This window comes from Tinamus guttatus, unplaced genomic scaffold (assembly GCF_059628265.1).
Source record: "Tinamus guttatus ecotype Peru unplaced genomic scaffold, ASM5962826v1 Tinamus_guttatus_pri_ptg000208l, whole genome shotgun sequence".
In the NCBI taxonomy this organism is placed as follows: domain Eukaryota; kingdom Metazoa; phylum Chordata; class Aves; order Tinamiformes; family Tinamidae; genus Tinamus; species Tinamus guttatus.
In genome coordinates this window covers 10,514,031-10,534,281 of record NW_028288742.1, presented here as the reverse complement: position 1 = coordinate 10,534,281, position 20,251 = coordinate 10,514,031, and the positions used below count along the sequence as shown (strand labels likewise).

The window sequence follows — 20,251 nt, the reverse complement described above, 5'->3', positions numbered from 1 at the left end:
GTGTTTGAAGGGAAATGTAATGAAGCCCGGTAGTGGTAGCAGATTAACAGAATAGATAACAAGGGTATAGAGGCAATTTTGCTGATTTATTTATTTTTTTAAAGTAGCTCTTGTAAAACGATTAATCATGACTGGTATTTCCCTGTTTCCCAGCATGGGTTTATGATTTTTCAGTATTGTGTAGATTGAGAGACATTCTGGTATCTTATTTTTATGTTTGCTTTTTATACTTGGTAATTGTTTATAGCGTGGGGACATCAACCTATCTCTTGCCAACTTTAATCTGACATTACGTTAGATCTAATGTAATTTGACATCCTCACAGCAGGATCATTCCACAAGTTCTGTGCCGGGGCATGACAGGAAGAGTAATTTTATAGTTATGAGCAGATCAGCGAGGAGTAACGTGAGAAGGGCATTTCAGGATTAGAATAAAAAGCTTGGCACAGAGATTGCAGTTCCTATATGCTAAGTGTTGAGAGACCCTAGGCCTGCTGTAACACACATTTTATTTCTTGCAATCTCAGTTCCATTGCAGACACCCAGTCAAGACAGTGGTAGAGTTTTGGATCTACATGGATGCTGCTGCTTTTGTTGCTGCTTTGTTTTCCCTTCTCTTCTGTCCCCTCCCAGCCCCAGTTGACTGCAACCTCCAAGTGACTGGATTAGGATTTCATCCTGACCTTCCTGAATTATAAAAACTTCCCCTGCTGAACTCCAAACCCACTTGGTTTTGTGATTCTATGCCATTACCTAGCCAGAGGGCCATAGTATTTGTTTTTGAAGACTGTATGTTTACACTGGTCCTGGCAAAAGTCTGTGGCCGGTTACATCAGCGTGTCCCAGCTGGCTGCACGAAAAGCAGCAGCAACCGCGTGCCGGGATCCTCAATTTTAGTAACACTCCTTCTGTATTTGGCGTTTTCTCCTGATGCTCCAGTTCTTTTGAGCAGCTCATTGTGAGAATGTACGCTTTTATTAAGAAGAAAAAGCAATTGTAGTTTCGGATAAAAGTTCTGTGTTTGACTTGGGGGCAATTTAAAAGCTCAGAAATTTGTCAGTGAAAGAAGACAAAATGGCAAGAGCAATCTCAGCATTTTTGGAAACCCTGTTCAGGAATTTGGCCTTTGTTGGGCTAACTCATAGCAAGTTCTAAGACTCATTATTTGTACATGTGCAAACAGTTATTTGTGATTAGGAGAGTCAGTGCTGTAAATACTCAGACCCTCGGAAAGGAAGAGTTTTAGCCTGTTCTTCTTTCCTGGTGTGTCGGACTCATTATCTGGAAAATGGATGGCCAGCAATGGAGAAGCCCAATAAAATCAACTACGGTGTTTGCTTAACTAAGCCATTACAAACGCAGGCTCACTCCATGGAAATCAGGACAGGGAGTCCTTTTCAGCCTGACACAACCAAGGTGTCCTGCGGGTAGGCGCTGTACAGTTCTGTGGAGGCAAGGGAAAAGCTGACTCAACACCTTGGCTTTCAAACCATATACAAAATAGCTCCATCTGATTTGTCTTCCTTGCTCGAGGGCGATCAAGGAGATGCCTGCCATGCTCTCCTTTTGTTTGTTTTACAGTATTTACCCGTCTGGCTTGTAAAGACCTGCTTTTGTCTAGAGCATTGGGCCAACACGGTCCTCCACGGGAGCACACCCGGCTGAGGATGGTGCCTTCAACTGAGGATGGTGCCTTAAACTGAGGATGGTGCCTTAAACGCAGGCGGAGCAGTAATGCCACTGCTGAGGAGAAGTCACGGGGCAGATGACCCCATCCCCGAGGGGCTGGTTATGGGGCAGAGCACCCGGCACGCCGCGGGCCTGGCACGGAGCGGTGATGTGCCGAGACGGGGCGCTCCCTTCCCACTGTCCCAGCTTTTCAGGGTTTATGACAACTTAGCAGTCAGTTTGTAGCTGTTTTTGCTGCTGTTCTCTGCAAATTTGCAAGTTATTATTGCAGTTTAGAAACTAGGGAAAAAAAGCATGGAAGAGCATTGTGGTTCACTTGAAAAACAGTGATGTTTCCCTATTTTTCCAGCATCTTTGCTTTTCACAGCTTATAGAGGATTGTGTTTTGTTACTAACCCTATTTCCTGTATAAGTTGTGTGCGACAGTATTTCAGATTTAATTTAGAAAAACCAAACCCTTTTCCTCTACTCCCTCACTAAGAGAAAATTGTCTACACATTTCGATGAGCTCTTTTTATTTATTCAGGAACTTGTGAGAAATCCTGCCTGGCCTGAGTACTCACAAAGGCTCTGAAAACAGCCTAGTTCTGGAGCTCTTGGCTTTCTTTTTATAAAATCCTACTTAGTTTGTGGATTACTCACCCAAGTAACCTAATCCATGGGCTAAAGTTCTAATATAATTGAGAAACACTAAGTAGAAGAGTGGATTTTTTTTCACCAACAGTAATTTCTCACCTTGCACTTTTATTTCATTAAATGCAGTACTCATAGTCAGCTAATGCTTTTATATATTTATAAAATAAACACATATATATACACATTTAAAAATCTGATGGTGTCACCCTCTATTTTTTGCATGCGTTTTATTCCCAAAGGTGGTAGTGTGGTTTCTGTATGCAGTAGACATTTTTGAGAAATGTCATTTTGAGAAAATCACTCTGTAAACAATGTTTTTCCAGTTGTGATTTTCTATATGAGCTGCTGTACAATAAGACTGGGAAAATCTACAGTACATGTGGTACATACATAGAGTATAGTACATAGAGTAACTACCCCAGGAATTTTGATTTAAGTAGTAATAGCAGTAAAGGCAGTATGTTCCGAACATGGAAACACTTTGGAATAAGATTACACATCCTTGATAGCTCCTTATGTGTTTGGAAGTTTGGAATTTTGGCTAGCGTGGTTTTGGTTCTGTGAGTCTAAGGACTGGCACTAATAGCTGCTCTTCACGTGTACGCAGAAGGCCAGGGCGACATGAACTTAAAATGTTTGTTTTTCTCTTAACCAAGAATAACGGAATTGATTGGTTATCATCCAGAGGAGCTACTGGGCCGCTCAGCATATGAGTTCTACCATGCCTTGGACTCAGAGAATATGACCAAAAGTCATCAGAACTGTAAGTCATATTCTTATTTTTCTTCACAGTTTGGGCTAAAAGCACAGCTTCCCGGTTCCTCCACGCGCAGTGGAAAACATAAACGCACCGTGTGCGTGGGGCTGGTTTTCATGTGCCTCTATGCTCTGAGGGCACGATTACCATTTGCAAGAAGCTTATGCGCTACTGGGTGTGCCGGGCCGAAACTGGCTGCTGATATTTCCACAGGGTTTGATTTTGCCGCGCTTTGAATTTGAGTGACAGCTACTCTTAAGAGAATCTCTGCCTCTCCAAGGCCTAGCACACAGATAATATAAAACTGGACAAACTTGCGTTAGGCCACGCTAGCCTGTCTGTCTGCTCCCTCTCTTCAGCAGGCCACGCGTTTGCACTTCCCCTCTCTCATATAACAAATAATTTTGAGGCACATCTTAAGTTTCTGTCCTTAAAGGTGGCTGTTTGTTTGGAGACAGTACAGGTGCACTAATGTACGAATGATGTTTTCCACCTCTGTTACAACCACTGAACTAGTGCGTGGGAGATTTGTTGGGAAAGAACCAGAACAAGGGCTGTTTCTGCTGGTTTTAGTCGTTCTTTCTGTCTTTCTTGTTGCCAGGCTGAAGCCCATAAGTTAAAAAAAAAAAAAAAAACTTACAATAACTATGATCTTGGTCTCTGCCTCAGCAAAAAGGGCCATGACTTACATCATGTCTGTAGGGAATCAGTCCCCCAAAATATACTTATAAAAAATATTTCTGTACTTTTCAGAGAAAAGTGGCAGCAAAAAATAACTGCCTGACAGCAACAAGGGAATATGTATTAGCTATAGCGGCAAGGATACAGCACAGCTTAGAGTTGAAATGTTATTTGAAAGAATATTTGGCAAAGATTAAAGTTTATGCTGTAGAACAGTGTTGGTATGAATCATGCTGTTTCCAGAGCCGTTAAAAAAAATATACCATACTTGTGGAAAGTTGTCTGGGAATCTGTTTGTTAAAATTGTTTCTTAGGAAATCTATTTTTGTTTCTAACAGCAAGAAGGTAACTAGCGATATTCATAGGTGGGGTGTGCACATCCTACACTGGGTTTTGGGGAGTCGTCGTGAGTAATGAGTGGGGCTGCTGTGTGGCTGCTGAGTTACATTTGTAAGAAAGGGGCAGTGCGAGGGGGGACTGACAGGAGCATTGGCAACCTCTTGGGTAACAGGAGGGAGCCTCCGTGGTGGCAATGCACTAGATAGGACCACTGAGTCAGGACTTGACCCTGCAAAGAATTTGGGATAGGTTCCAGCAACAGTCTCGACCGGTTGGGACGGAGGTTGTTCCTCCCTTTGACAAGTAGGTTCACCTCAAGCAGAGCACAAGTTGCATTTGATGCCATTTGGGGCTCCTGCCTTGGGCTGTGTCCCGCCAGCATGTGCTGTTAGGCATGAGGCCTGACCTTGAAGCAGCAAAGAAAGGTCTGAAGGGGTCAGTTATACCCGCAGAATTGCACGTGGCTCCTCAAAGTGCAATAAATAAATATTTAATAGAATAAATATTTAGGGTCAAGCTATAATGGGTGATTCCATGGTACCTCTAGTAAGAGAGGATCCGCATGGGGGATGAATGCTGCTGCCCACAGCAGGACCATGAGCTTCCATCGCCAGCAAAGGGACCCTTTTTGTCATCGAGAGAGACACGCGCCCTCTGCCCTCACGGAGAGCCAGGCTCCCTGCCAGCTCCCTGGGGGCACCAAGGCAGCGGGGGTAGCGAGCTGCCCCTGCACAAGCACCCGGGGCCCTCTGGCCAGCAGCCCCTCGGCTTCCCGCTGCAGGCCGGCATCAAGGACACGCAGTCCAGCACCCAGAGGAACCAGGCGGGCTGCTGGGTGTCCTGGGCCACGCTCGCTTATACCCAGAAATGGCCCTCTCATAGCTCAGGTAAAGAAACGCCAGCCAAGATACAAGCGCAAACACGGAATTCATATTCACCACGCTTTGTTTTTTAAACAATGTTTTTTTTATTAAGCGCATGCTGCGCATAGACTATACGTTCACACAACAGCATAGCCATCAATTCTGACACTGCCAACCCCTTCGTGCTGTAAAGATGCATAGGAAATAGAGGGAGGAAGCAGAAGTTTGAAGAGAGAGACAGGGAGAGAAGCCTCACATGAGTCTTTTAGATAGCAGCACCATTCACTCCGTCTCCTTCCCTCCTGTTTACTAGCAAGTCATGCTTATTGCAGTTTTACTAGACTGCGATTATTTTTCTTTGAGATAAAATAACAACGCGGCATTAAAAAAGCCGTAATGGTGTTTATGTTCTTGGCTGGAAGCATAGCTGCATATACAGGATGAAAGACTTAATTAGTCTTCATCAAATGGAAGATTTGAATTTATTTGACACTATTTAGCATACCCATTTTTTCACAAGTTGTGCAAGCAAGATGAAAATCTTTGTCTTATTACATCAAAGATTGACTGCAGAGCTACATTTTCCAGTTCAGCAATTAATAGTCTATAACTGCTTCCATTTACGGTCTGGTCTTGTTCCCATTAAAGCCACTGGGAATTTTGCTTTTGACTTGAGCGGGGAGCGGGATGTGACCATCTGGGCCGCGTCATTTGGAAGAGCAGAGCAGAAGTTCGACAGGTCTGCCAAATGATTCATATTTTTCAAGGGTTTCTCAGCGATTAGAAAGTTAAAGACACCCCTGCCTCCTCTTTTTCTCATCCGTATATAAGGAATATAATCTGAGCATATTTCACGGGGCAGTTCCTAATTTTACCAAGATGGGGGTAGTGTGTATTGCAAAGGAGAGTGAGAAGCTCATTCTGAAGCCCGAGACTTGCAGGCAGAGGTGGTAACAAAGTCAGCATTTACAAGTGTATTAGTAATTTGCAAGATTGCTCCAAGGAGGGATTCTGCTGTACTTTGTTATATCAGAACATGACATGCTTTGAAAAATAATAATAAAAAAGATTAAAGCAGTAAAAAGCTTCTTTGTAATGTAACAGGCGCCTACACTATGACTCTTATTGATGAGCTGGTGATTAGGAAGCAGTGTAATTATGTTTCACAAGCAGAGCAGAACAGTCCAGTCACTGAAACACTTTGAAATGAAAGCCTTTTGATTTTGTTCCACCAGAAGTATTTAATCAATAAAGGTAATGTTCTGCTTTGTCTAAATAAATTAAATGCCGGATGATTAAATACTCAGGAAGAAAACAAACCAACAAACTTCAGCTATAGGAATATAAGCACAGTAACAATTATCTTCGGTTCCCAGGCCTGGGCTGTGCATTTGTGTGCTGGCTATGCAGGAAAACCGCGTGTTAAATGAAATAGCCCCCGTTACTGGCCACATTCGTAAGGAATGTTTCTATACCAGGAATCAAGTCCTAGTCTTGCTGAGTCAAATCACGTTGCTTCAGTGCCTTAGTTTGGTGACATACTGTTTTCACATACAAAAGTTTCTTGAAAGGAAGGATTGCCAAAGTGTTCAGGGGTTAGTTGTGGCGGTTCCCACTCTCTGTGACAGCTTCTGCTTGCAAGCACAATTCTTAGGAGATGTTGGTTATTTAGTTAATAGCGGTTGCATGATTCAGCCCTAATCATATCACTGTTGATCAATGTTATTTTTCCCCAATTGACAACTATAAATTGCATGACAATATTACTTGCTTTTAAGGAATGGCTAAAAAGAGGCACAACATCATAAAACTTTGCATTCCACAAGTGCAGAACTCCATACTGAAGTCACTTTCTCTTCAAATATTCTAAAATACTTCTTTGGGAGAGTGTCACCTTTCAAACATTTAGATGAAATGTGGCATTTATTGTCTATTTATTAAGATGCACAGGCAAGTTCAAAAATACTTGGAGTTATATTAGCATTATTTATTTGTTTTTCTTATGGATTTTTTTACTCCTTGTTTTCTTTACTATCATTTATCCTTCTCGACTTTGTTACATTTTAAAGATTGATGTTATTTCTTCAGCATCATAAGAAAGACCCATGTTGTGCTAGTGACACCCTCACTTTATTCGTAGTGTGGATCTCCCAGCTGTTAACTCCAAAGCACGAAGGAAGGGGTTGATAAGGCTTTAACGCTTGCGAGCAGTTTTTTATTTGACACAAGCGCTCCTTGCTCTCCCACACGGCTTGTGCTGCTCCGTTCTCAGTGTCTCCCTGCCCCTGTTTCTCAGTGTGCACCAAGGGCCAAGTGGTGACGGGCCAGTACCGACTGCTGGCCAAGCACGGCGGCTACGTGTGGCTGGAGACGCAAGGGACCGTCATTTACAACACGCGCAACCTGCAGCCCCAGTGCATCGTCTGCGTCAACTACGTGCTGAGGTGAGGGCGGCGCGGGCGGCCCGTGCCCCGGGAGCGCCGCGCGGGAGCGTTGCCGAAGGGTTCACTTATTTACTCAGCGGTGGTGCTCGAGATCGGTTCAGTCATGTTTGTTCTGTCCTGTTTACCAGCGTTAGGCATTGATTAAAAATGTGGCATGCCCATTCGCGTGCAAGCTGTTGAAATCCTCTGCAGTCTGGCTTTCTCCTTCTATAGTCCGTGCTCTGCTAGCAGAACCAAGGATAACGTCTGCACTGAAGATTCTGTTGTATAATATCATACATTTTGCTTTCCTAATGCTGTGACAGGGAGATAAAATCAAGCAGTTATTGTAGCTTGTGTTGCAAGGAAGAGCTGCCTTCCTCCTAAAAATTAGCACCACAGGATAGTCCGTTTGGCAAAGCTTTAGTATTTTTGGAGACAGAAGAGGCCAAAATAGGAAATATTTAATTGAGCGATAGTCTGGGTCGCTCTAGCCTCAGCTACATCCCTTTAAAAACCAGAACAACAAAGCCCCGAGTATTCCCACAGAAATCCTGACCACATTCTCTGCGTCATTTGAGATTGTGGTGCTCAGCAACGCTGGACCTGTGCCTGGCCTGTCAAGAGTCTGGCATGCAAGTGAGAGAGGCCAAAACAGTTTAAAAGGCCTGATCTTTAAAGAGTTTATTACCTATGTTATCCACATCTCTTTTTTTTAGAGTGCAAAATGCCTAAAACCTGTTTTCTTGTTAGTGAAATTGAGAAGAATGATGTTGTGTTCTCTATGGACCAAACGGAGTCTCTCTTTAAACCTCACCTGATGACGATGAACACCTCCTATGAGAACGGCATCCCCGTGGCTGAGAAGAGCGACTTCTTGTTTACTAAACTAAAGGAAGAACCAGAAGAACTTGCTCAGCTGGCACCAACACCCGGCGATGCCATTATTTCCCTGGATTTTGGTTAGTATTTCTATAAATACTTTTTGTGAGACAAAGAACCACAGAGGAGCCTACATTTAGCAACCTAATAGGCCAGGTCTGTTTGCTGTGCGTATAAATCAGCAGTAGTGGCCATAGAAGCCCACACACTCTCACCAGTGGAAAATTTCTGTGAATGAGAGCAGAATCTGGCTTTCTTGCTGACTAAACAGCATACGCTAGGTCTGTGCCAACTCACTGTCCTGGCAGCTAGGAGCAGGGTTTATTTTTAATGAATAGCTGCAATTATATCATAACACAGCCCTCGATCGTCAAGCTAAAAGCAGCTATTAACATTGTTAAACCTCCATGCAGGGACACAGAAGTTTGAAGACACCCCTGCCTTCACGAGCGTTGTTGTGACGCCCAACAAGCCGTGGCCGGCGGACGGGAAGAGCCACCCTGCACAAGGGGAAACGCTGACGATTCCGGCGTTCACGATGCCGCAGATGGCACCCGGCAGCAGCACGCCCAGTGCAAGCAGCAACAGTAGCTGCTCCACGGTAAGGAGAGCTTTTTAAAGAACTCTAACTTATAGTGTGTAGGTAGCTCTCATTTCCACGTCAGCAATCTTGTCTCAGTGCTTATGCAAAGGGCCAGGGCACCTGTATGCCTGCTGCACTGCATAGACCTTAAACATCAACAGCAAAATTATCCCATGGGAGCCATGTGCCTGCCTTTACACTGCAATCCTTACTTTCCCCCAGCTGTACCTCAATAATTATGACAATGATTAGTAGCAAAAGCCACTCCTGTCTTTCAGGGAGTTGGCCTTAAATAAAATGCTGATCTCAAATAGTGTGGTCACAAAGCACAACCCGCCCCCCAGACCCATCCTCTGTTTGTTAACTAGAACCTATAGTTTTAGTCCAGGAAGTTTTCCAGCTCTTGAGAGCAGGTCCATGGAGTTCCCCACTGCAAGAATTAGCGCGCTGACTTCCAGGGCATTGCCCTCGAGAGCTGGAACACACTCCTAGCAGCCCTTTACTATTTAATGTCCAGTTTTAATGAGAACATCAGGGCAGTACTAAGTGTGTCTCCTGCTTGACAAAAATATTTAATAGTGTAGTGTCGTGCTGCTGGTTCAAGTTGCCAGAGGTATTTAACTTAGCAAGACAGCTAGGTTCCTGCATTAGATGTGATAGATTGAACCACACGCTCCTAGGTTGTGAGGATCCTGTATACACAGTCCTCCCAGCTGTTTTACATAGTAAAGATCTGTTACTGAGGAACACAGTATAAATTACATGATACTAAAAGTCATAAGTGGTTGTCTTGCTGCTTGTAAAAGATTTTTATTTCTGTGTAGCCAAGCAGCCCGGGGGATTACTACAGTTCTGTGGATGAAGATCTTAAGATTGAGGTGATTGAAAAACTCTTTGCCATGGACACAGAATCAAAAAATCAATGCAACTCCCAGGTAAGGAACTAATAAACTCACCCTAGCCGGTAGTAGAGACACATGCTGTATGTACAGGTACAGTGATATAACATGCAAGCTGCATTTGCACATGGGGACTTTGAGACATAACAGTAACAAAAAAAACAGGCTTCTAAAATCTTACATCTGAATTTCTGAGCCTGGGTGTCACTGGCGAAACCTCTAAGAAAAAACAAGCAAGCCAACAGCCTTCAGAGTGTGGAAGCTTCTGTGGGCTACAGAAGGAATATAAGCAGCATTTTTTAAAATCTCACCTCATGGCTAGCTAGTAAACATCCTTTCTAAAGAAAAATATAAATAAACTAAAAGTCCTGCAAAAAATAAAAATGAGAAAGAAATGCCCCTTGTGCCCATGTCGCCTGTAACTGCAAAATGAGAACTGCAGGTTTGGACATACTCTTCTTATCTTTTGGAGGATTTGCTCCTTTGTGGGTCAGACAAATTTCTTGCATATGAAGTGACATCCTGCAGTCTCCATCTTCTTACACTCTAACTGGGGTAGAAGTATAGACATTCCATCTATTATTAACTCTTTATCGTCCACTGTTACAACAGTACCTCAAGTGAGGTACAAGATAAAATAGGTAGGCCTGGCTCAGCACACCTAACTTCAGATACTCAACTGAACTGCCTTCATTAAGTGTTTATATTTTTTAAACCATCAAGAGAGAGGAACAGGCACTGATGGATGGCAGTCAGACCTTAGACACCCCTTTCCTTCCATTAGTCCTATGGAAAGTCTGGGGAGGAAGTCTGGAGTCCCAATGCGCTGCCTCGGTTTGCCAGTGTGACTTGCAAGCTTAGTAAGATGCTGGGATAATTATTATTAATCTTTCTTCACGGACTTTATGGAGGTTCTTCATGGACTTCAGGAAGGTAGACTGTAGTCCATGTCCTGAAGACATTCCAGTGTAAGTTTGGACATAAGTTTGATCACTAAAAAAAAAAAAAAGAAAAAAAGAAAAAGAAAAAAAAACAGTAAAAAGTACGGGCAAAAGTGGGATGAGGGGGAAATACGTCTCAAGATCAAAATCAGTGCAAGACCTGACACCTGCAAACTTGATTTCTGTCAAGTTCAGCCTCTGCTTGCTTAGGTGTGTCACATTAAATGAGCAGGTATTTTTGCAGGGGGAGTGTTAAAGTAAGTAATGCCCCTCGTGTGAACCATATGATGGGCCAGCATGAATTTCCCTGTCTGTTTAGCTCTGAAAGAAATTAGTAAGAATAATGACAGAGAGCAGATAACAATAAGATGCAGGTACATTAGTATATTTCCCACTACACTGTTAAAACCTTTTTACATTTTAGATGCACATTTTCATGTAGCTACACAGGGAGAAAGCTTTGTTTTCTATCACCAAGATAAAGCCTGGGGTTAAGCTATATGCTGCAAGTTGTGGAGTCTTGGCAGACAAGCTCATGAAAGCTCAAGGAAATCCACAATCTAGTTCACGTCACGCTGATGTGACAGGCCGCGTTCAAGCTGCTCTAGCAAGCAGTGCTTATCTGGGAGGCTGGCAGGGTTTTTCCTCTGTTTGTCCTTTACTGATTATGATACAATGAATATATATGCCATTCACAGAAATAGGGTATATTTTTAGATAGGAGCAGGCCAGTTTCATCTGAGTAAATTTAGGAGCAGAGCGGTTTCATTTCAGTAAATTCAGCATGTGATGATTCTTCAGCCTCATCTCTACTAGCATTTCACGTAACGCTAGCTGCCATAATTATTATTAACCCTTCTTTATGGACTTCATTTATTTTTGTGCAGACTGATTTCAATGAACTGGACCTTGAAACCTTGGCGCCTTACATTCCTATGGATGGAGAAGATTTCCAGCTCAGCCCAATCTGCCAAGAAGAACGTCCCCTTCCTGAAAGTGCACAAAATACCCAGCAGAGTCTCAGTAGCATGAGTACCATCTTCCAACCCCTTGCTTCTGCTTCACAGAGTCAGTACCTCCCAGACAAGTATTGCCCACAGCTATCAAATAAAAACATTAACCCTGGTCACGGGTCTCTATCATCTGTGTTCTTCAACAATGTGAGCAGGTCATCGCTGCCACCGTACCATGACCAAGCCAGCACTCCCCTGTCTTCAATGGGAGGAAGACCAAACACGCAGTGGCCACCTGATCCCCCCATAGAATATGTTCCTACTAAATGGAGACTCATGGATAAATACTCAGGATGCTTATCAAGTTCCCCCTCAGGGCCACCATTACATTCTCCCAACATCCCCCTATATAAAAAAAGGTAAGCATTTCTGTGTTGTTACTGTGTGGGGTTTTTTTTGTCATAAACTTGAAAAATTATTCTTATCTGTCAGATGGAATAAGTTGTTCTGATAGACATAAGGAGTACTACAGGATTTTCAAAAACAGCTTTACTGTATGCAATTTAGGAAAGTTTTGAAAAACCTACAGATGGGAGCACAGGCCACCAATAAGCTGAAACCCCTGCTTACCTTGTCTTGTATGTATTTGTGCACAACACAAACCAGGAGAGCGGGAGGGATGAAGAGTGACTAGGACACGTACATTTATTGTTGCTACATGCAAGTGCTATTTAACTAAGATTTAAAGGTGCTTTTTCCTACAGCCATCCTTCCCGTGATCACTTTCTCGCACATGTGGACAGCACTGGATGAAATTGTAGATCAAGGGCTACAGCCCTACAAGTTTCCTACCCTTTTCAAAGAGCTCTTGGGCTGCCTGCAGAGTGTCCTTCTTAGTGTGACCAACACTTAAAACATTCAGGAATGGCACAAAATAGCACGGGTCATTTTTAAACAGGGAGCTGTGCAGTTTACCTGAAATTTCCATTGGGTTTTTTTTAGTTGTTGGCACAAATAACCAGTGTCTGAAATTTGCATTTGGAAAAAGAAGGTTTGTCCCTGAACAACACGTGTGTCCAGACTTAGCATGCAAAACAAGAGGACAGGCATGGCTCTCAAATTCCTATACTGATAAATTACATGGCTCTGTTCCACAGCATTTTTATGTCTGTCTGGAGATTTCTAGAGGCAATTTATACCAAACTTTTATTAGTCTTTGATCTGGAAAGCCAAAAGTCTCCAAGGCTTGCAAAATAACTGACAAAAAGAAATAAGAATATTTGATCAAATGCTTGAGTTCTACCTACTGTTACATCCCAAAGACACCTTAAATGAAAGAAGAACTTGGAACTGAACAAGACGGTTTAGATCTGCTTTAGATCTGCTTGCCTGCTTGTTCACTCAGAGATCTTTTCTTCACAGGCCACTGGATGCTTTTGGGCAACAACGTATAGACATAAATCCAGCGAGACTTGCTCTGACCAACAGTCTGAAACTGAAGCGACAACTGGATTATGAAGAACAAGCGTTGCAACAGCTGAGTGGGGTAATTATAAGAAAAGCTTTCCCTTCCTTCAAAACATTGGGCACGTGAAGATCATGAATGTAATTATTCATTTTGCTGCTCTTCAAATTGTAGGGAGACCCATCTGTCATTAACCCATCTCATTTAATGTGGAAGAGAATGAAGTTTCTCAAAGGAGAAAATTGTTCCTTGGTTACAGAAAAGAAGTCTCTCAGCACAAGTGTTCTTACTGGTAAGACAAACTAGATTGTTTTTGTAATGTACAATCCTGAAACAAAATTTTAAGTCAGTTTGAATAGAAACAAATACTCCTTCAAGAGGGAGATAATGTCAACAAGCCCTGAAAAAAATTACAATAAGCTAAAATGAAAGATGAGGTTCTATGACTAAGAGCTGAACAGTTCAAAGTACATGTGATAATTGCCAAGTGGATCGTTTCATACATGGTCACACTGTTGCTTTGGAGGTAGCAGAGATCAGCTCAGTGGAGACACGGTTCCCTTGCACTGAACCAAGCAAGGTGAGGACATGTGAGAGCTAGAAAAGCTGCACCAATACTTTCTCTCTACAACACTGTGTTTCATTATGCAAACTTACCTTGGTTGCAATGCTGCTTCCAGAGCTAGCACTGCTCCTGGACTTCCTTTGCCACACAGCTAGGTGTACCTCAAGAAGATGATTACTTGGCTTTTCATTACTTTTATCTACAGTAAATAATGAAGGCTTAATTTACCTGTTTTCTTTCTTCTTCTTCTTTAAATAAGATGAGTTTATTTGTAACTCAAGAGGTCTGAGCCAACCAATGAACCAACTGCAGCAGCAGCAGCAGCAACTCCAGCAGCAGCAGCAGCAGCAGCAGCCCCGCTGTGGCAGTCCTGGTGAGACTCTGAAAGCAGGAACTTTCCCCCCTCAGTTTTACAGTCCCCATTATCAGGACTTTGCTGTCCAGCCAACTCATAAAGTGTCAGGTAAGAGCAATCAAATGCAAAACTTGAAAATCTGTTGCTTAGTTTGAAACTGTAATGTTTACACATGACAGATATGGAGGGAAATGATTTTTTTGCCCTTTGTTTACAGTTGAACTTAATACCTTTTTACCTGAGAAGCCTAGTGTTTCTCTTGCGTATTCTTGCCTTTTGATGGAATTGTCTAGAGTTTAGTAAACTTAAGTAAGTGCAGCATTGATACCAGAGGTTTGTGGCTTGCAGGCATGTTCCAAAAAATAAAAAAAAAGGCGGGGGGTATGACATATACAGGTAGAGTTGGTGTCAGTTTAGAAAACTCCCTTGCTGACTCTGTCTTTCTTGGTTTGAACTGGTATCGTTTTCCTCAAATGGGGGTGGAGATGAAAACCTTCAAGAAGCAGTAGCGTGCTGGTGTGATGTGTGTAGTGGCTAAAGGCACTCTGAAAACTCCAGCTGCGTGCAAAGAATATATGTGCATAGCTCAAAAATACGTGCAAAACTCAAAGCAACGTGCTTTGAGGCACAGTGACCTAAACACAGAATGAAATTCAGTGGTGCAAGCAGAAGAGGAGGAGAGGAACAAGGCGCCTCCCTCTCTCCGGCCTTGCTCGCCACCATGACTTACTGTGGTCCTCTCTCTCAGGTGTGACAAGTCGTCTGCTGGGGCCCTCCTTCGAGCCGTACCTGCTGCCTGAGCTGACGAGATACGACTGCGAGGTGAACGTGCCCGTGCTGGGCAGCTCCACGCTCCTGCAGGGCAGCGAGCTGCTCAGAGCGCTGGACCAGGCCACCTGAGCCATCCCGCAAGATGCCTCGGCCTATACTGTTCAAACAGCTTCAGTTTTTAAATATATTTTTGCAAGTAGACAATTTCTAATACCAATACACTTTTACAGGATTTTACTTAGATATTGAACCTGTCTACGTTACCAAATAGTGGCCTTTTGAAGTTACTCACTTTATTATTCATATAAAGAAATACATCTACTGTATTTTCTCTGTTGCAATTAAAGTGTTGTTTAGAGAGTTTGATTGCCGTCCCCTTATCTTGTTGCCTGTAATTTATACTCTAAAATTTTCTTCAATTTTGATGCTAATAAAAAGCTGTGGTATAAATGCCTCATCATGTGATACTTTGGCGGCAGTACTGCAAAAACTTCTTTTTATTGCCAAAGATAAATGCAACAAATTTGATCTCCAACCACAGGTTTTTTTTCATGGATCTGCCAAATTAGAATCCTTTGAATCTTTCTATTTACCAGCATTTATCATATTGTAACTCTAATAACTTTTGGAAAAGCATACTGAAAGAAAAAAAAAAAAAAAGGCAAGCCTTCTGACTCTTCCCCTTCCCTTATTTTAATACACTTTGTTGAAAGAAATGTGAATGGTGAACTGCAATGTTTGTGGGTATCTGTGAAAGTTGCACATTGTAAGTTTTTTTTCCCCTCGGAAACAAGCCAGATTCTCAGCCGACTGACTTAGCCTGGCTTCGCTCTATGGCCATGGGAGTCCTACAGATTTACCCCAGTGGAGGATTTAGACCTGTATTTTTGGTTTGTGATGGGGCTTTCTTGTTTTCTTCTTTTTTGTTATTTTTATTTTTACACAAAACAGATTTTTTTTTTTAATTCTCTCTGGGTCAATTGGTAATCATCTCTTGGTACTTTTGCTATATCTAGGACACAACTTTTTAAGAGCTATTTCTGCTAGAATTAGTAGTATTTGTTATGGTGTTGCTGATACTTCCAGAGCCTGTCCAGCGGCCAGTACTAACACCCCTGATTAATGTTAGCTTTTATACATTTTATATGCTAGCTAGCAATATAACCTACCATACTGAATCATTAAAACTAAAAGTTTAAAGTAGTATTTCCCAGTGTATTAGGCTACTCAGTTATAAGTAGATAAGAAAAGAATTAAGGATTGTGTAGTGAGATCAGTAGCTGGCGGACAGTTCTCTATCATTTAACTTGCCTTATATTAATCAATAGCTGAAATTCATTTAAAAGGCAGCCAGATATTTTCAGATCTCCTTTTCAACTATCATCCATTATCACACACATGTTTTTTAAAAAAAAGGTTTTGAATATTTTCAAAGGATGGGAAGGAGTAAATTGTAAAATACTTAAAACAGCAAAAATAATGAATTTATGATAAAAGGTAGGTGAGTAGTTCTGATTTTGAAATATGTACAAACCTAGATATTTGCTGGAATATGTCATCGTCCTTCCTCCACTGGTATAAATCATTGTAGCTGCATTGAAGAAAATGAAACAGTGACAATTTACACAAGGTAAAATGTGGCCCAGAAAGTAGTTCTTGGAGCAAAGCTATTCGCAGACTTCACTGAAGCCTGTTCTCTAAAATTGCTTTTATCATGCACTGACACTTGCAGAAAAGGAGCCTTGAGTTCATTGAGCACTTCAGAGATCATTGTGTTAAGTGAATCTTAACCATATATACTATGCACTCTTAAATTAAAAGGAAAAAAAACCTGAAGATCTTTTGCTATTGGTACATAGCATAAAAAAGTATGAGAGTCCCCTACTGCAAATCTTTCAAAAGTTTATTATCAAAAATAAGCTACTCTTAAAGTGAACTTATAATTATGTGTAAAAATATATTGTAAGTATCAAAATCTGTTGAAAATTGGCAAGCCAGCTTTGACAAACTGTTTGCAGTGGCAAGGACTTAAAGGCTTCAAGGATTAATGACACTTGAATACTGCTCTTCTGTTTCTTATTTGTGTAGTTTCAGCATTAAAATGTTATACCCTAACAGTTTACTAAAACACTCTGAAAGAATATTCCATGTCTTAATATTAATCATACTTTTCATCATAATTATTTCATAATCTATATTGCTGAATTCTTATTGACAATATTATAACTGTATGGGAACTTTAACTTGATAAGGAAATGTATTTTGACACTGATACCTTATTAAAGTATACTGATCCTAAATTCTTTGCGACTCGTTTGCTATGAATTTGTCATTTGTTGTATCATTGTAAAACAAAGTATTTATTAAATTATTTATAGAAAATAAAGGTTTGCATTGATCTTTAAAGATTGAAAGAACAAATCAAGGTATCTGTAGTTGACAGCTGGGAGCACCTTGACGAGGCACTTTCTGCTAACCTTGCTGTAGGCTTTGGCAGGGGATGAATGCAGCCTTCCCTGGACAGTGTGATAGTGACCTGCACACCGGCCTCCTCAAACCTTTCTTACCATTCAGACAACTGCTTCTCTTCCAAAAATGGAGTCCTCTCTGGGAGTTAAGGGCGTCTTTTTTAACATTAACATTTGACAAGATGAACACTTGGCTAGAGGCAGGCTCTTCCATTTTTACAAATTCCTCATTTCAGTTTTTGTGGCAGCAGCATAAGGCATCCTGACACGTCCATGAATGACGCCTGCCTCTCCATTGAGCACACCAACCTTGTTCCTTACAGAATTTACCTTTCTTTTTTTATATTTTTTTGCCTGTGCAGTAGCGCTGATCATGCTGTAGGAGGACGGACAGTAAGAATCTCATTTTCAGCCACACACTTAAATTCAAACTGGACTCGGTGGCAGCTACTGGTGCATAACCCCTCTGCTGGGACCATTTAAAATGTAGTTCAACAGTGAAGCCACTGAACAAACTACCTAAGCAGGGAGAGGTAGGGGACAATCTCTATCATCAGCTACACATCTCCACGTTTAGTAAGGCTGGACAGAGGTAAAAGTAGAGCATAATCCTTTGCTTCTGAATCTGCTGTAGTTAAGGGTGATGGCAGCTTACCACGAAAGCCTGGCCCATGCTGTGGATGGCATCACCCCCGGGAAGCTGCCCGTTGATCTTCCGAGCGCTTTCACAGTCCTGCGGGTGGAAAGCCAAGCTCTGATGCAGGAACTGAACGGAGCAGCTCGGGCGCAGTCCCACAAGGCTGCAATTTAAGCACACACCAACTCTTACTCTCCATGTTCAGGTGTTAGTTTTTGTGTGTTCACATGTAGCTTAGTGCTAGCACGCTTTTTCCCCAGCTTCAACTATTCACTTCCCCCCCCCCAAATAATTTCTCAGAGAACACACTCTTGTTGCCTACAGCTTTTGCTTTCTACTCCTGCAGAGTCCTTCTCATGTTACTGGGCCTTGTGTTTGCATATGAATGTCCTAGTGAATGAACCTCTCTAATTTCTGTACCAAAAAGATCTCAATCCTAGCCAGAAATGCAATATACAGATGGCATCAATAGCTGAACTTTGTTCTGCTTAACAGTGTTTCATTAAGATTTTTCTCAAAACCTTTTTGAGTCTTTTTCCCTAGTAGGCCAATAGACGTGCTCACGTCCATGTGCATCTTCCGCTGCTTAAAAGTACTATATCTTATCATTGTATCTGGCATCTCTGACAGCATAGACAGAAATAGTCACAATTATGTTGCTGGGCACTTACTATGTCCTGCCGAAAAACAGGTAATCCATTTTTTTTGTCAAAAAAAAAAAAAAACACACTCATCATGTAGGCTGGTCTCAGAGTTGGGCTAATTTTCAAGTTCAGCTTTTTGAAATATTCAAAATATTTTTTTATTCCTAGGACCAGCTTAAACAGCTGAACCCTTTTTAAACTTACTGCAAAAAAAGACAGCGGCTTGTTTGCCCCAATTCGGATTAAGTTCTAAATTAATCATTTTACCAAATTTTTCACACAGGTAAGAGAGTCATGCTATTTATCGTGACTTTACAGTTTAACAAAACAGCACAGCGAATTCTCAGCATCCTGGCGTCAGAGACCTTAGAGCAAAGCCTGCCTTCTCAGACAAGCCTCAGGTTCCTGAGCAGCGCTGAGCTCTGTGGAGAGGAGGTAGCTCAGCACATCATTGTGTGCAACAGGAGCGCGAGCGCAGTGGGTAACATTGCAGGCTGACACACAGCTGCTCTTGTTCCAGCTGGTGAAGGATTCACCAGTTAATTTCCCTGAGCATCCTTATAAAGCCATTCGCATGCACAGCTGATGATTATTGTTTAACCCACAGTAGAGATGCAGGAATACTCACAGTAAATAAACAACAACATCGTTTTCTTCTCTTCCCCCCCAGTCCCACACACACACACACCCCTCTCAAGTGCAGCCTTCCTAAGAAAGAGAGGAAGAAATGAGTTCCAGGGAACAAAAAGAAAAGCCTTACCACTAGTTCCTCAGGCTGGCAAACCCAGCTCTCCTAAGCTTCTGCTCCCTTTATGCAAGCCAAGACGTGGGGCAGCAGCTGCCTCTTGGCTCCCTGGGCCTGCACACGAGGCCGGTGAGCTCCTCTGTGCCTGCAGGTTTCCGCCACCTCCACGGACATCCAGGAGCGGCATCTCAGTCGCCCAGGCTCTCCTCATTATCTCTGTTTTCTGTAACATAAACTGATTTTTTTTTTCTCTTAATGAACTGAAGCGACAAAAGCAGCATAGGAAGATGCAGCACTTGGTATGAACCCCACTTTTGTGTGCTCCCATTAAAATGGCTTCGACAAAATCAGGAACACCTCAGCTGCACTGTTTAACGGCCTCAGTGATGTGTCTCTCGTCTGAAACCACCCTGCAGTTTTGGCAGCTTATAATTTATCATCACAGGCCTCCCATGGAACATTTTCTTGAGCCCCCCCCCCCCAAACTCCTGCAATCAAATAGTAAAACAAACACAGTGACTCTTCAGCAAATCTTATTTTTCAGAATCAGAGTGCATCTAAAGTCATTGACAGGTCATTTTTTTTCCCCAGTTACAACTTATACTTTTATTTAAGAGTCTTCAGTCGGGGTGGAAGCTACTGCAAAATCCTCCGCTCTTTTTTCTTGAGATGTTCGTAAAGGGCAACTGCTAGATAGAAGAGGAAAGCACAAATCCGAAACAATCATCACAACTGCCAAAAACCCCAAGCTGAAGCCAGCAGCTCCCTGGCATTATTTGCTGCTGGAATTTATAGGAACTTCCAAGCGGCAAACCACAAAAGCTGCATCATACCATAAGCCTTGCCGTCGATTCAAACGCGTGTATTTTTAATTCAGCCCCTCCACAAAGCAGGACCACAACGTTACTACACTGCATGACATGAAGCATAAAACCGATGCAGTCAGTGTTCATTT

At 42.2% G+C, this 20,251-nt stretch overlaps 1 protein-coding gene across 2 annotated transcripts in view; it reads left to right on the top strand.

The window, feature by feature from the left end:
- Window positions 1-17,102, top strand: part of EPAS1 (endothelial PAS domain protein 1) — a 112,094-nt gene extending 94,992 nt beyond the window's left edge. For both annotated transcript variants that reach the window (XM_088524272.1, XM_088524274.1), the window contains exons 7-16: window positions 2,982-3,088; window positions 7,262-7,409; window positions 8,142-8,350; window positions 8,684-8,871; window positions 9,678-9,788; window positions 11,581-12,065; window positions 13,069-13,192; window positions 13,286-13,403; window positions 13,936-14,139; window positions 14,780-17,102. In XM_088524272.1, the coding sequence (XP_088380398.1) occupies window positions 2,982-3,088; window positions 7,262-7,409; window positions 8,142-8,350; window positions 8,684-8,871; window positions 9,678-9,788; window positions 11,581-12,065; window positions 13,069-13,192; window positions 13,286-13,403; window positions 13,936-14,139; window positions 14,780-14,931 (1,846 nt within the window). In that variant the 3' untranslated portion in view covers window positions 14,932-17,102. The remainder of the gene's footprint in view (window positions 1-2,981; window positions 3,089-7,261; window positions 7,410-8,141; window positions 8,351-8,683; window positions 8,872-9,677; window positions 9,789-11,580; window positions 12,066-13,068; window positions 13,193-13,285; window positions 13,404-13,935; window positions 14,140-14,779) is intronic.
- The last annotated feature ends 3,149 nt before the right edge of the window (window positions 17,103-20,251 follow it).